This window comes from Dipodomys merriami, unplaced genomic scaffold, assembly GCF_024711535.1.
Source record: "Dipodomys merriami isolate MVZ:Mamm:240054 unplaced genomic scaffold, mDipMer1.0.p SCAF_524, whole genome shotgun sequence".
Classification (NCBI taxonomy): domain Eukaryota; kingdom Metazoa; phylum Chordata; class Mammalia; order Rodentia; family Heteromyidae; genus Dipodomys; species Dipodomys merriami.
The window spans coordinates 389003-404868 of record NW_027206096.1 but is presented as its reverse complement, the minus strand read 5'-3'; the positions used below and the strand labels follow the sequence as shown (position 1 = coordinate 404868).

The 15866-nt window shown below is 52.0% G+C and overlaps 1 protein-coding gene across 3 annotated transcripts in view; it reads right to left on the bottom strand.

The window, feature by feature from the left end:
* LOC138811393 (arf-GAP with SH3 domain, ANK repeat and PH domain-containing protein 2) overlaps positions 1 to 15866 on the bottom strand; it is a 153203-nt gene that overhangs the window by 7796 nt on the left and 129541 nt on the right. For 2 of the 3 annotated variants that reach the window (XM_069999123.1, XM_069999125.1), the window contains exons 17-24: positions 14160 to 14349; positions 12244 to 12329; positions 10346 to 10461; positions 8912 to 8979; positions 7515 to 7628; positions 5811 to 6063; positions 3145 to 3282; positions 1520 to 1685 (exon numbers count right to left, since the gene is read on the bottom strand). In XM_069999123.1, coding sequence (XP_069855224.1) covers positions 1520 to 1685; positions 3145 to 3282; positions 5811 to 6063; positions 7515 to 7628; positions 8912 to 8979; positions 10346 to 10461; positions 12244 to 12329; positions 14160 to 14349 — 1131 coding nt within the window. The remainder of the gene's footprint in view (positions 1 to 1519; positions 1686 to 3144; positions 3283 to 5810; positions 6064 to 7514; positions 7629 to 8911; positions 8980 to 10345; positions 10462 to 12243; positions 12330 to 14159; positions 14350 to 15866) is intronic. The other variant, XM_069999124.1, reaches the window with a different exon arrangement.

The following is a 15866-nucleotide window of genomic DNA, read 5'->3' as shown; positions in this document are numbered from 1 at the left end:
TTTACTGTCTTGGCTAGCTTTGAACTGAGATGTTCTAGATCTCAACTTCCTGAGTGACCAGGTTTACAGATATAAGCTGCCAGTGACCAGCAGCAAAGTCCTGGCTTAAGGATCAGGAATGTAGGTTCTAGCACTTCCTTCTAGTCATTCATTATTTTGGTTTTTTTAAAAAAGGACTTCTAGGATTCTGACCTTTAGAAAGGAAGTAACAAATACAGGAAAGCAGAAAATGAGAATAAGCATTGTTCCTTGTCAGTGCCTAGCAAATGAGGAGGGCCCTGAGTTCAACTGGCAATACTGTCAAAGAAAACAACAATAAAGAAACGGAAAGATAAAAAAGAAACATAAATACGCATATTCACATGTACTATGGATGTGTATGTACACATATACATGGGAATGTAGGTATGCATGCACTTCCCTCCTGCTGGGAATGGTGGCACTCTGCTTGGTACTAGATCTTAACTTCTTAGTAACATTGCCACAAACAAAACGACTTTCCACTATAAAAAATCTGAATTAAAAGCAATGAATTGGAACAAAGGAAGTTACTGGACACATGGAGAGAGCTGAAATGGGTGGAGTCTGGGTGGTAACTGCATACGCCTGAGAGTCACTGTGTCTATGGGGCGCCAGTGCGTGTGCAAAGGACACTCTGATCTGAGCAGGGCCCGAGTTCCAGGTTTCCTTCCCGTGAGACACAGACAGAACATAGTGAAGGGCCTCATGTCTTAAGGACTTAAAAAAAAACCCAGTGTATGCACTAAACAAAAATCTAAACTTGTTATGTGATTTCACACATACATATATAAGAAATTTTCAGAAATTCCTTAAGCCAGGCACCAGTGGCTCACATCTGTCATCCTAGCTTCTCAGGAGACTGAGATCTTGAAGCCAGTGTGGCAGGAAAGATCATGACTCCTATCTCTAATTAATTGCCAAAAAGCTGTAAGTGGAGCTGTGGCTCAAGTGGGAGAGCACCAGTCTTGAGTGAGGGACTGCATCTGAGCCCTGAGTTCCAGCCCCACACCAGCATGCACACAACAACAACAACAACAACAAAACATGGTAAGAGAAAAACCTGGAAGAATCGTTTTCTTCTAGTGTGCCAGTGCTGGGGCCTGAAGTCAGAGCGTGGGCACTGTCCTTGAGGCTTGGTGTTCAAGGCTAGCACTCTTCCACTTGAGCCACAGCTCTACTTTTGGCTTTTTGTTGGTTATTTAGAGATAAAGAGTGTCATGGACTTTCCTGCCTGGGCTGGCTTTGAACCTTGATCCTCAGTATTCAGCCTCCTAAATACCTATAGTGTTACGGGTGTGAGCCACGGGTGCCTGCTTGAAGAATCCATTTTAAGACCCCTGAGAACTAATGGATAAGTTATACAGCACCGGCCTCCCACACTACCATAGCAGAAGCCCAGCGGGAGCGTCAGTGGTAAAGCAAGGGGCCACTGTTGCTTGGAGCCTCCTGAAAGCAAGTCGTAGGGCAGTGGCCGGTGCTGGGAAGGGGCCGCGCTTACCCTGGTGCAGGCTTCTTCTGCGGCAGGCGGCTGGGCGGCTGGGGCGGCAGGGGCGGGGGCTTGCTCTGCACAGCCCCAGGCTGGGTGGGCTTGCTTGGCTGGCTCAAGGCTTCTAGCACCCCAGGTGTCTTGGCCACAGGAGGGGGTGGTGTAGAGGATAAGGGATCTGCAGAGAGAGGAAAGGAACACAGGGTGAGCCTCCCTCCTGCACCCCACGCCCAGCCTTCGCAGCACGGAGCCTTGGCCCACAAGGACTCCTTTCTAGCACTCCTCCTGAGCAACACCTGCTGCCGTTTCTGGGCTCACCTGGGAAGCTGAAGGGGAAGGCAGGAGCTCCTGTCTCACCCCGTCAGGAAGCTCGAGCCTCAACTACAAAGTTCTGCACCCTGTCTGTGCTCAGCCGGCATCCAGATGGGCAGGCCCAGTGGGAGGCTGGCACCATCTTCAGCTCTTGGCTCTGAGAGTCAGCAGAGAAGTCTGGGGGCTGGTGCCAGGCTTACACTCTGCCCTGGGGAGCTGAGCCTTCTGGAGCCAGGATTCTTTCAGCCTGAGGTGTACTCCATTTGAGCAGGTGGCTGAGAACAGCCAGACCGTGACGATGACTTACACTGGGTGTCCAGTCTGAGGCGGGCACAGGTAAGGGTTTTACTATTATCTGTACTTTATCCACCACAGGCTAAGACTCAGAGGCAAACTGATCTTGAGTGGTGGGCAGACGTGGTTAAAGAAAAAAAAATGGAGCTAAGTCCCGGAGTGAGCTTCCTCTGCGCCCTTCCTCCTCTGTGGCCAACAGCAGAGCGCCAGGAGCTTCTTACAGGTGGAAGGTGGCCTGCCAAGGTGGGCGCTGAGGCCCAGGCCCCACCGGGGGAGAGAAGTCTTTAGTGTCCAAAAAGGGACCACAGGGTGGGACAAATGAAGAGACTGAGCATATAGTCTTTCCTTTTCCATTTTAAAGGAAGAGTCAAACGGCGGACTACCCCACAGAGGTCATCCGGGGAGTGCCAGGGCGAGAGGCAGGGAAGGGGACAGGCTGCCGGCCCTCGGAAGGTCCCAAGAGCCTCGTGACACGCGAGCCTGGCTCGCCAGTACTACAGTTTTTTGTTTTTGAACTACTTGAGGAAGCCTCGGGTTCGAGGAGAGGGCCTCATCCTCCGGAAGCAGGACTCTAGGGATGCTGGGAGTGGGCAGAGCAGGACGCAGGCAGGGAGGGGGCCAGCACGCTTCTCACTGACACAGTAAAAGGTACTCAGCTCTGCCGCAAGACCAAAGCTTCTCCCAGGCTTTCAAGGACACGCTGGCACTGAGAAAAACACGCCAGGGAGAATCATCTCCTGGCTAAAGGAAATGGAAGCTCTGGGTTGGTGAGCAATGGAGGATAAATACTGCTCACACGCTTTGTAAGAGATTAGAGTGAGCCACTGGGGAATACCGAGGGTTCTACAGGAGCTTGCAGGGGAGTTGGGAGGGTTGGAGGCCACGGAGGCCACCAGTGTACCGTTGGGCATCTGTACACCTGCATAGGTATGCAGCCTGGCAGCTGTCTCCCCAGGTGGCTGCCAACAGCGCCCCCTGCCTTCCAGATCTACACAGCCCACTGGCAAGAAAGGAAAAGGAAAAAAACGTACTGGTAGATGTCACACGAAGAGGGGGCAGCGGTGGGTGGACAGCTGGCGGATCTGACGAAGATCGCTGCCTGCTTACAGCGCCCACACCTACAGAGTTTGTCTTCCACAAGGTGTTAGCTGAGGAGGAGGCTGTCTGAACTAAACCCACACGCACGCACACACGCAAACACACGCATGCACACACACGCATGCACACACACAGAACAAAAACAGAAACAAAACACTGCGTTATTGATCCTCTCGCTTACAAGAAGGTCAATATGACCCTTCTAGAACAGCAAATAGAACCCTGAACCTTCCTTTTGTCTCACGTTATCTGGAAGGCAGACACTGATAACACACTAAACCAAAGATGCCACTGAGAACCTTCTTGCTGGCTTTTTCAATTTAATGGTAAACATTTAGATTCCTGATCTTGTTTCTCAAACTCACTATTTGAAAAGAGGAATAAATCACAACAGGTGTTCCCCCTGAGCACCATGTTTGGGGCCCATGCAACTCGCGCTCATCCTACCCGCCCAGAGCATACTTCTAAGGGATCACGTGGAAGGCGCCCAGGTGTGCCCAGCAGAGGTCCCTGGGGGGAGAGGGACCAGACACGAGGAGACTTGTGCTCTCGACTGCCTCCCAACATTTCTGGGAGGTTGGCACAGATGACCCAGCAGGTTCATGGCCCATAAATGAGATGAGTCTTCCCTGGTCACAGTCCTTCCTCTGCCACACCCCTGCCCTGAGCTTTCTCACTCAGTGTGCTCTACATGCAGATGCACAGCTGTGACCCAGTTCCACAGCTGTGCACAGGGGCAGGTGGGGGGACAGGGCAAGCCTGGTGTGCAAACAGGCCACATCCACCCAGGCCAGGCACTGGTCAGGAGAGAGCCTGTGCACCCCCTCCTTGGGTGAGCATGAGATACACTGTCACCTTGTCTACCCAGCTCCACACCAAGTCTGGAGTTGGTGTGGGGAACACAGAAGGAGGGCAGAGGTGCAATCTATCTCATCTCAAGAAGAAGTAACGCTAAGCCGGGCACTGGTGGTACATGCCTGTAATCCTAGCTACACAGGAGGTTGAGATCTGAGAATTGCAGTTCAAAGCCAGCCCATGCAGGAAAGTCTGTGAGACTCTTATCTCCAATAAGCTAGTCAGAAAAAGTCAGAAGTGGTGCTGTGGTTCAAGGAGCACCATCCTTGAGTAAAAAGCAGCCTAAGCCCAGAGTTCCAACCCCAGGACCAGTAAAAAGAAAAAGGAAAAAGAAAAAGAAAGAAAGCTAAAGAGAAGAATGGCAAAAAGAATAAGAAACTGCAGACTCTAATTCCAGGAAGTCAAGGCAAAGAGCTTCTGTTCCCTCTTAAACCATCCAGACGCAAAACCAAGTCTCTCCTCCATAATCGGCTGCACAGGGCGCCACCAAGCACAAGATGCCCGGTCTACTTAACTCAGGCCCTTCACCACTGACATCTCCAGGAGCAGGGGGGAAGAGTCAGGGAGAGGCCCTCTAGGAACCTGCACTGCCCTGGCCAGCCCGGAGAAGGGGAGTCGAGGACAAGCCTGCCTTCCTTGTCCAGGGTGGCCTCAGCAGGCCCAGGCATGGAGCAGAGAGTACGGACGGGGCTTGGCGCCTGCTCTGTGTGTGCTCTTGAGGCTGCTGGTGCAGTGCCCCACAGGGCAGGGTGGTCATGACTCCCCTGGGCCCAAGTACTTGGGCAGAGCCTTGAAATAGCCAGGCAGTAGGGCAGGGACTTGGGCAATGCGAGAGCACACAGCCGCTCACCACTCCAGCTGCTCTTCCAGCCAAGACCTCGCTCCCCTTCCCAAATTTCAGAGGCAGCCTGAGAACCGTTCGTGCTGAGACTTCTACACCATCAGCAGCTCACAACAGCCATGGCACTGGGGCCCAGCTCTGCAGAGGCTCTTGTCCTTTCCAGGCCCCCACAAAGCCTGAGCAACCCCCTCCTTGCCCCAGAAAGTCCCAAGGACCACTGCTTGGAACCCAGCGGGCCTGGTTTCAGGAGGCTCCATGGCCAGCTGAGCTTCACTACTGGATCAACTACTTGTCCATGTCTGTAAAACATTTCTGTATCTGTAACAACGACAACAACAAAATCCCTGCTGAACTTGAACCGTTTGGACAGAACAACCAAGTACAGCCAGCTTTCTGAATTGAAAAGCATCAGAAAGGCCCACAGGACAATTTTGCTTTTCACAGTGAAGCTGAGCACTGCTCTCGGAACGAGTATCTCATTCTTCATTTCACCTGGATCAATAGAGATAAGAAGTAGCTGCAGATTCCACAGCAGCCCCAGACGCAGCAGGAGAAAAGAGAACAGGAGAAATCAAGACATGAGGAGGATAGCAAGTCGGAAAGGTAGGGAGACTGAGACCCTGCTGCTCCAAACCACATGCTGCCCTGGCTTGCGGGTGTAGCTCTGCGTGAACTAGACCACAACCTCTGCCACAGAAGAAAGCACCAACATCTCCACCACTATGGCATCGTAAGAATAAAGGATTCCTGTAAGAAGAAATGGATCCCATACACAAACAAAGTAACTACAAGATAAATAACCTAAATGTCACCTAGTTTGGGGTGAAGCCGCTATAATCCCCCACCCCAAAAGCTCACAACCAATCCTTCCACCTGTTCACAGGGGACCACTAAGTTGCATACCTTTGCCAAGGTTCCTGGGTGGGAGTGGGGGGGCGCTGGTGGTGCTGGGGGCGGTGGGCTGGGATGGAGGCGGGCTGCTGCTGAGGATGGCCCCGTAGGTCTCATTCTGCAGGATGCTGGGCACAAAGCCCCTCGGCTTGTCCTTGGGAAGGTTTGCGGCATCTCTGGCCAAAGACGCAGCACTGGGCTGGAGCTGGCTGGACCCCAGCTGGTAGAAGCTCACCGGCCGGTCCTCCCGCCGATTGGGACTTGGCTACAAGAAAGTGGAGCAAAGTTGTGAGATGGAGATATGGCTTCTGGCTGTGAAAAAGTCACACGTACAACACTCAGACACACATCTTATCACACGCACACCTCATGTGTGCCACTTCTGCTCAGCCTGGGCTCGTTTAGACTCTTAATTGGGACTTAAACTGCTGCATGAGAGCCACAGATTTTAAAGACACACTCTTCTTGCCTCTTGTAATTCACACACACACACACACACAGAAAGCCTGGACATACAACTGTCCACTCTGAGGATTTCAGAGAAAATCCGTTCCATCTCAATAGCCAGAGTTCTCCCCACTTACCTGTGCTCTGTCCCAAGACCTCCTTCCCAAACACGCTGCCTTGTGTTTCAGGTTTTAGGTACAGGCGGCTCTATCCCGCTAGCCACACACAACCTCCACCTTACTCAGGGCACATCAGTGTTTCCTCCCGCCTTCCCATGAACTCTGGAGCTTCCTCTAACCCGGGAGACGGCAAATCCTGGCCTCTGGGCCCCCACAGCCTCCATTTAACGAGGGTTTCAAGGAGCCACAGCCTGCCCATCATTTCATACTGTCTGTGGCTGCTTTTGAGCCATTCTGGGTGAGTAACTGTAATAAAAACAGAAGTTTGCTAGGCACAGTGGCTCACAACTGCAATCCTAGCTATTCAGAAGGCTGAGATCTGAGGATTGTGGTTTGAAGCAGCCTGAGTAGACTCTTATTTCCAATTAACCACCAGAAAACGGAAGTGCTGCTGTGGCTCAAAGAGTGAGAAAGCTCAGGGACAATGCCAAGGCCCTGTGTTCAAGCCCCATGACCCAAACAACAAAAACAACAATACAACTAAACAAAAAAACAAACCCTGGAATTTCAGGGCTGCAGGTGTGGATTAAGTGGTAGAGTACTTGCCTAGCCAGCATGAGGTCCTGAGTTCAATCCCCAATACCACAATAAACAAATACCCCGAAAAGTTACACTTAGAATCTAAAACATTTACTATCTTTAAGAGAATGCTCACCCCAGCTCTACCAAAAGGTTGTGCGCCTCACTGGAAAGTGATGCACAGAGCCACAGCGCAGGTAACTCAGATCCCATTCCCATTTGAAACATCAGCTTCAGAGTATGAACTACGAGCTGGACGCCAAGTGACTTAACCTTGCTGACCTCACCTCCATTGTGCTAAATGGGCTTCCCTTCCCCGGCTTCTCTTCTCCTGAGGTGTCAAAGGCCGGCAGTGCCTATGACTACTACGTAGTAGCCGTTCCTCACAAGAGCTGGAGGCAGCAGGGAACACGGGGGACAGATGAACCCCAAACCTACTGAGGTCAATGAACACACAAAGTCCCCTGACTGCCTTTTCTATAAAACAGCTTCTGCCTTCCTTGCAGGCCGGGACCCAGCTTGCTCCAAACAAAGCTCAGCAAAGCGCTTACTGGAGGACCCCTGCACACACCTGCAATTTCTCGTCCACATCATCATCGCTCTCATCCAGGTCCTCGTGAAGGAGTCGCCATTCGTATTCGACATGCACGTGAGAATTAAACCTTCCGGACAAGGCCTGGGTCAGCTGTGGGGAGGAGGGACAGTCACGGCTGCTACCCATGGAGTTAGTCATCCAGGCGGGGCGGGCACCCACAGGGAGGCCAGACCCACAGAGGCCTAAGGCCAGGGAGGAGGGTCCCGCAAGAAGCAATTCTGTCCAAGGCAAGCTCATTTGACTCCTTGGGTCTCGGGGAAGCCCTCCTGCCGAGTCACTCACAGGACAACCTGACATTCAGACCCCATACAGCCAGCAAGTGCTTTGTAAACTATAAAGAACTGTGCACAGGCAAGGGGGATTTGGGACCCAGAGGGCGGCCACCTGTCCAGAAGCATTGACTTGTATACTTCACACCTTGGGGGAAGGAATGCATTCACTGTTAACTCAGCCTTCTGTGACATTAGTCATAGAAAATAAGAAAATTAAGCCCTACAGAAAATGATGAGTGACTATGTCCTCTATTCACCCAAGGAAGTAAATAGCCACTTCCATTCTGAATGTGCAGAAGTTAATTCATTACATTCAGTGTAGAAGGTCACCATACGGTTTTAAGTTCCTTAGAACCACAAAGTAACTCTATGACGTTGGGGAAGATCATTCGTCACCCCTTTCTGTGTCTGCTGACTCATCCGTACAATGGGGACACCACAGAAACTATGTCATGGTCACAAAGACTGAATGAGTTCACGGGAAGTGTCTAGGATAGTATCTGTTACTTATCCTACACTTGTACAGCATTTATTATTAATAGTTCTATTGACTGGGCCCTCATGTTGGGCCAATTACTTTACAGAGCTCAACAGTAATTCTCGCAACCACCTTTGCAGAGCAATGGAAGTGACTAGATTCACAAGCGAGAACAGCTGGGGGTATGGATGTGCAGTGGGCACAGAGTCCTGCGAACCCAGCCCTGCCCACCCAGGAGCTCCTGGAGGCTCCTTGCACCATCCACACCGTCTCTCTTCACACAGAACAGAAGAGGAAGATGCCAGGAGACCACAGGGTTTCTGGTGAAGGAACAAAACAGGAAGGCCAGCCTGGCATGCGATAAAGAGCCCGCACTCGGGGTGCCTGAGCACAGGAGGTGGCTGGCTGCTCAGCCTCTGTTCAACATGCAGCACATATAACTCAAGTTCAAATCTCACCACCAGGGGGAGCTCCTGCTCTGCAGACTTCCTGTTCCTTTTCCTCAGGTCAGATGCTTACTTAGCTTGTCCCACCCTGGAGATCTGCTCCTGAGCCAAGGCTGGAGGAAACCCTCCCCCTGGAGGGGGGCCTTCACTGCCGCTGTCCAAACAGCAGGGACTCACCAGCTCCTCGCAGTGCTCGTGCCTGAGGCGCTTGGCAATGTCCAGGGGCGTCTCTCCTGACTCATTTGCTAGATGTCGAGAGGAAAGGAGACAAGGCAAAGCCCAGTATTATGGTCTGGCTAAGAAATGTCCCTGTGTACCACAGACTTGGTCCCCTGCAGGTGGCAGTGCTGAGCAGTGACAGCTGATCAGGTGCCAGCAGGACAGGAGGAGGAAGTAGGTCACCGGTGCGCTAATAAAGGGTGTGTCTCCCCTCCCCTCCTCACCCCCTGCTTCCTGGCTGCCATGAGCGCAGCCTCCTCCTCCTCACATGCCTCCACCGTGCCCCTGCCTCACCCCAAGCTCAGAGCAATGGAGCCAGCTGCCCTTGAAGAAACCTCGGAGCCAACACAAATCTTTCTTCCAAGAAGTTGCTTTTCTCAAGTATTCTGTCAGTTACAGAACGCCAACCAACCCACCTGGCACGGGGGTGCTCTCTACAGCCAATCTGGCTAAGATACAGTAATGCAGTGCTACAAGAAACTGAGCACAACTCATGAAATCCACTTGGTGTGACTAGGGCAGGGCTGCTGGGGTCTTGTGACTGCGCAGGACACGGCTAAGTAGAGAAGCTCTGATTTCAAAAAATGGGCTTTGAGCTGGTTCAGGAAATAAAACTGCTGCAGCAGCAGTAACTAAAATCAATGTCTAAACTACAGGCTGGCCCCAGCCGCTCACCAAGAGCAGGGACCGGGGCCCGTGCACCTGAATGAAATGAACCTTTACGCAGCCTATCCATTTGAAACCTGTGTTTTCTTCTACGTAAGTCTCCTTCGATGAGAGATGATTATTAACTTAAAAAAATTTTATGGTTATTATAAGGGCAACATACAGAGGGGTTACAGTTACACAAATCAGGTAATGAGTAGAGTTCTTTTTGGACGGTGTCATCCCTCCCTCATGATTATTAATTTTTAAAAGAAGCACAGCTTTCAGGAAAACGTAGGTCTTTTTCTACTCTTTCCCCTTTGAACAACAGTTCTCCCCAAATACTTCCTCGGGAACCAACAGATGCTGGACGCCTGGTCACACTGCCTCACCACAGGCCCTAGGACCTAGCAAGGGACAAAGCCAGGCAAGATCAGGGTCCCTCATGTGTCAATAAATGGAGGGGCAGGAACAGTTATCTCCCCCAAGTAAGCCATCTAAAACCCAAAGCCAAGGAAGGGCTCAGTGGGATCTCAAGAGATGGTGAGGTTACCACTCCCAGCACCATCGAGGTTTGCCCCATCAGCTCGGCTCCTAGCCCCGGCCTGGCCTTCCTGAGCAGACACAGTCTATGCCACAGACAGAGGGCACTGCTTGTCAAACACAGGCTCAGGAGTCCTGCAGGACAGGCAGGGAGGGGACCAGGGTGGCCCACGTCCACACTGTGGGTGCGGCCAGGCCACTCACCTATCTCGATGGAAGCCTTTCCCCGTAGGAGCAGCTTCAGGCACTCAGCATTGTCGGTCAGGCAGCAGTAGTGCAGGGCGGTGCTGCCCTTGCCTGTCTGCTTATCCAGATTCCCACTGCCAGCACAGAGACAGAGACAGAAAACAGTCACAGATCAGAGGGCTGGGTGCTGTCCTAACAGGAAAGGGAATGTGGGCCTGTGCATGAGACAGGCCGCCAGCACTCAAAGCCCCTGAGTGGAGAGTGCTCTAACTGGTCCCCACCCAGGGTGAGGCAAGCCACCATCCATCCCCCATGGGGGGCCCTGGCCTGCCTGTGTGGCTGAGCTGCTCTGAGCGGAGGCTGGGAGGCAGCTGCCCAGGAAAGCCTGGGACTTGGCTTCTTCCCCTTCACCCGCAGTGCGGGACGCTGTGCTCACCGCCCAGCCTGCTCCACCAGAGGACAAGGCACACCTTTTTTCAGTTTTTTTTTTGTTGTTGTTGTTGTTTTGTTGTCAGTCATGGGGCTTGAACTCTGGGCCTAGGCACTGTCCTTGAGCTCTTCAGCTCAAGGCTAAAGCTCTACCACTTGAGCCACAGCACCACTTCGAGTTTTCTGGTGGTTAACTGGAAATGAGTCTCATGGACTTACGTGCCCAGGCGGGTTTTGAACTGGGATCCTCAGATCTCAGCCTCCTGAGTAGCTAGGATTACAGGTACTTTTTTTTTTTCAGTTTATTAATTAATGTTCCCACCAGGGAGGGATAAGCTACTTTTCTAGTCTAGAGTTGGGTAGCTGCTTCAAACCTACAGCATGGAATGGTCCGAGTGGGAAGGAGACTTCAAAAGATTCTCATACGTAATAAAGAATAAGCTAGATTACCCCTTCAGACCGCATGCACTCGCAGCTGTGAATCGGCCTGGCCTTGCACAGTGCCACTGGCCCTGAGGGACAGAAGGTCTTGTGCCCTAGACAGACAAGCGGACGCAGAAGTGACCACTGTCCCTGCAGGAGAATCTGCCACGGCATGGTGTCAGGAAAAGCACTCCTTTCCACGCTTCTCATTTGGGGGGATATTTTGGCCTCTATTGCTAAGCTATTCTCCCCAGCACAAGTCAACTTTTCTAGTCCATTCTCTACTGCTATCCCTTCTATCCAGAATTGTCCTTTACTGTCTCCCACTCTGAAGAATGTATATGAAGGGGAGGCAGGAATATTTACCAAATGTCCACACAGCCCTTGTTCCCTCTCTGGCGCGGGTCGTCTTTTCTGCGGTGCCGAGGAGGGAACCCAGGACTTTTAGCACTGGTAGATGTTAGCCAGCCCCTCTCCAAACCATGATCAGGGAGTCACAATGAGCATGGAGGGTCCTGAAGTCTGGTCTCAGCTCGCCCAGGCAGGGAGCATGCATGAAGCAGCCCATCTCCAACTACAGAGCGTCCTGGCCTGTGGCAGGCTGAGCACACCTCAGACGGCCTCTTCTGGTCAAAGCTTCCTAGCCCAAAAGGCCCATAAGCCGGTGGTCTGGGTTAGTTCTCTGCCCTGGACCAGCGGCAAATGCATGGATCTTTAGTCCCGCCACCCCTCTCCATAGCCTGAGACATCCTGCTGGGAATAAGGGCCCTGGCCCAGGTGGTGCCAAACATGGCCTGCTTTCCCGGCTCAGCAGCGGCTCCGTCACTCCAGAGTCCCACATCCTTGCAAGATACCAACCACACAGAGCCCTGCCCTCTCACTGCTGGGCTTTGGGAGGGCGGTGACGGAACGCCTCCCACCTGGCGGCACGGTTTTTGTCCTGTGATCCATGTGTCCCCCAAATACGTGAGCATCTTGGCAATCCAATTCATGTAGCAGAGTGCCTGCCCCTTCCTCGGAAGTCTCAGGGAGCTAGAATACGTGCCCCCTTCGTTTACACCCACCTGTTCTGAACCAGGAAGTCCACTATGTGAAGCGAAGTGCGGTCCACGGACCTGACAGCAAGGTGGAGAGCCGTCTCGTCCGGCTCCTGGAAAACAAGCCAAGACACTGAAGAGTTCGGCGGGGCTCTCCAGCAGGACCACAAAGTGAAACCGTACGCCTGATCTCCTCTCCCAAAGCCTCATCCCTACGGAGTACCCCTCAGTCTCCACAGACCACCCAAAAGGGGCAAATTAGTCTGACCTGACTCCTTATTCCAAGGAAAATAAAGAGAGAAATCCAGGGGCTTCGCAGCCCAGCCCTTTCGGTCACTACGCCCCCGTCCCTGCATCAATGGTATGAGGTGTTGCTTACAAGTAAATGTCCTATTCAAAGCATCCAGAAGGTTTCCCCAGGCCTCCTACACTCCAATTCCTCTACCTGCTGCTGGAGTAAAAGAAATGTGTTTTTAAAACAGGTTCAGGCTTTTTATTCTTAATTAACAGAGCAGGATGTGGATGTGAATGCCACGCAGCTCTGAAGGCACGCTTGGTAAATGACAAACGGAGGTTGTTGCAGGCGGGCAAGTAGGTTGAGAAAGGAAAGGCACAGGAAGCATGGGCAGGGTGAGCTGTCGCCTCTCCATCAACCCAGCCGCTCTGTCCTCTGGATGCAGTGGCACAGCACAATGCTGGGCACGCTCACCTGGACGGTGGGCTTGCATTCTCCCCGGAGAGGGGGAGGAACAGAACCCTGGAACCTGCGAGGCACTGGCCCACAGCCGGGAGGGGTGTGCCAGCCAGCTGGAGAAAGATGCCGCTGCTCCATGTGCTGTCCTCTCCGCAGAGTTTGGCACAGGGCTGAGAGGACTCAGCTGAGCACCAATGAGGGATAAAACTAGTCCTAGGAACTTAGCCCTGGGAGACGCTGGGCACTGAGTGCATGCCTGTGGGGAATGTGGAGGAGCAGCTCCTTGGGGCTGCTGCTTTACTGCAGACCTATTCCTGAGTCCCCGCAGGATGCTGGGGCGGTTCCCCCAGCCCCTCTGGAGACAGCCAGGGACAGGTGGAAGGAGAGCCCGTCAGGGTCCTCCCTCACCGCAGGGCCCCTCGCTCCAAGGCTCACTGTGATCAGGCTCCCCGTACAAGCGTGAGCCCCCCCTAAACCTGCTCATGGAAGAGTGCTCCCTCTCGGGCCCGCAGCCTCTGAGAAAGCAGCTTCCCCTCAGCCTCAGGACCAGCTGCCTTTCCAGCCTGGTGTCACACTTGTGGCTTAAGAATAAACACACACATGAAAGTTCTGCTCTTCCTGGAGGTCTGGCCACCCCACAGTGACTGCAGTTAATACTAACGGACGATTCCAAAATACACCGATTCCAAAATACACCACACTTAAGAGTGGATTTAAAGTGTGCTCGCCATAAAAAAGTCAAGTACTTGAGGGTATATCACTTGATAGACTGATTGCCCGACTTCGGACCTATCACCCCACCACACTGTACCCCATAAATAAGTGTACAGGTTGAGCATCTCTAATCCCAAAAGCTCTAGGCCCTCCCAAAAATGTTCCAAAATCCAAAACTTGAGCGCTGAGGACACGCGTGGCAAACTCCACGCCTGAACTAAGAAGCGTGGCAGTGACAGCACAGGAACGCCAGCTACAGTCACTGAACAAAGATGACCTTCGTGCCATGCGAGCAAAGTGCACATGAAACACAGGAGCTCAGATTTGTGTGCTTCCCCCCAGGAGGAAAAAAAACTAAAACATTGGTGGTCGCAAGCTTTTAGGCTAAGAATGCTCAACCTGTGGGATTATTTGGGAATGAATAACCAAACGAAAAAGAAGCCACCAGTGGCGTCTCTGGGGGAATCACATGACGGACTGCACTGCCGCGGCCCCGCCCCCATCCTTCACGTATACACGCAGCAGCCACGCTTACATGTCCATTAGCCAGAGGGATTTTTTCCGTAAGGTCCACGCCATCAGCATAAGCCTGGAGTAATCCAAAAATGTCTCTGGTTTTCACAGCCTCACAAAGGCTGTGGAGCTTCGCCGCGTTATCCGCGTGCTTCTTCCGCGAGTATCTCCTCTCAATGTACTTGGCCACAATGTAGCCCTTCCTGGTGTTCCTGCAACCAGAAGGGATGGCCGGGTAAATCATGAGGACCCCGTCCACGATCCACCCAGCATCTCCTCTCATCTACAGCCACCTCAGAAACCCTGCCCGTGCTCCTCGGCTGCACCGGGGGCCACACAGAATGGCCCCGTTCCAGGGCCACAGCATCTACGCACCGAGGCCCCCAGGATGCCTCAGGTCTCCATGTTCTCAGCCTGCACAGCGGTCCTGGGCGTCACTCAGTGAAGTCATAAGGCAGCCAGCAGAGGACGATCTCCTCACGTTCTGCCTGCCTGCCATAGCCCCACCTGAAGTCCTGAGCTCCGTCCCCACCAACCTGCACTTGGAGGCCTCTCTTACCTCCATCTTGTTCTGGGCATGCTGTGTTGTGGCCCACACTCCTCCCACAGCCATCCCTGGGCTGGCCAGGCACTCTGCTCCAGCCTCCTCCTGCTGACCTCCCTGCCCACCCAACAGGGCACACACCTTGTGGACACCATGCCTGGCATGAAAGGTGCTTACTGTCAGATGAGCCAATTCTACTGTCTTCTTTTTCTGGTCTTTAAATGGCATCATGTCTACTGGCCATTCTTATTTCCTCTTCAGAGAAGTCATTCTTTAAGTCTTTTGCCCATTTATTAATGGGGCAGTTGTTTCTTTGAGGATTTGTTTTTGGGGAATTTAATTTTTTGAGTTCTAAGAATATTTTAGATGAGGCCCTTGTATGGCTAGTGAAGATCTCCCAATCCGTAGGCTTTCTGTTGTATGGCTAGTGAAGATCACCTAATCCATGGGTTTTCTATTGATTTTGCTAGCTATGTCCTTTGCCATGCAGAAGCTCTACAGTTTCATGTAATCCCATTTGTCCAACCTTTGATTTGTTGTGTTTCTGGGTCTTTATTAAGAAAATGTCAGCCTGTGCCAAGGAGCCCTAGAGTTTCTCCTATTCTTTCCTGTACTGTTTTCAGGGTGTCTGATTTTGCTTTGAGGTCTTTGATCCATTTGGAGTTGATTCTGGTGCAGGGTGATATATAAGAACCTAACTTTAGTTTTCTACAGGATGACCCATTGCAACAATGATACTCACAGGACACTATGTTGGAAATGAACTTTACAACTTGGGGGGAGGAGTGGGGAAGGTGGGGGAGGAAAGGATATTAGGAGAACAACAAAGGAGGGGTAACAACGCTCAACAAGAAATGTACTCATTACCTTACTCATGTAACTGTAACCCCCACCCTGTACAGCATCTTTACAATAAAATAATTTTTTTATGACATTGTACTCAGACTCTACCCTACTTAAAGAACTTGAATGGGGGGCAGAAGTGGGTATGGAGGGGCCAGGATTCAAATCCCACTCTCACTGAGTATTGATAGTTTGAACTTTAAACAGATTTTATTCTCTTACGGCTTCAAGTCTTCTTATTTGTGAAAATGTGCGTGGTGGATCCTGTATACAGTGACTGAAGCGGTGAGTTAACCTAGGTAGAACATTCAAAAGCGTCTTTAGACTGCGAAGTGCTAGGAC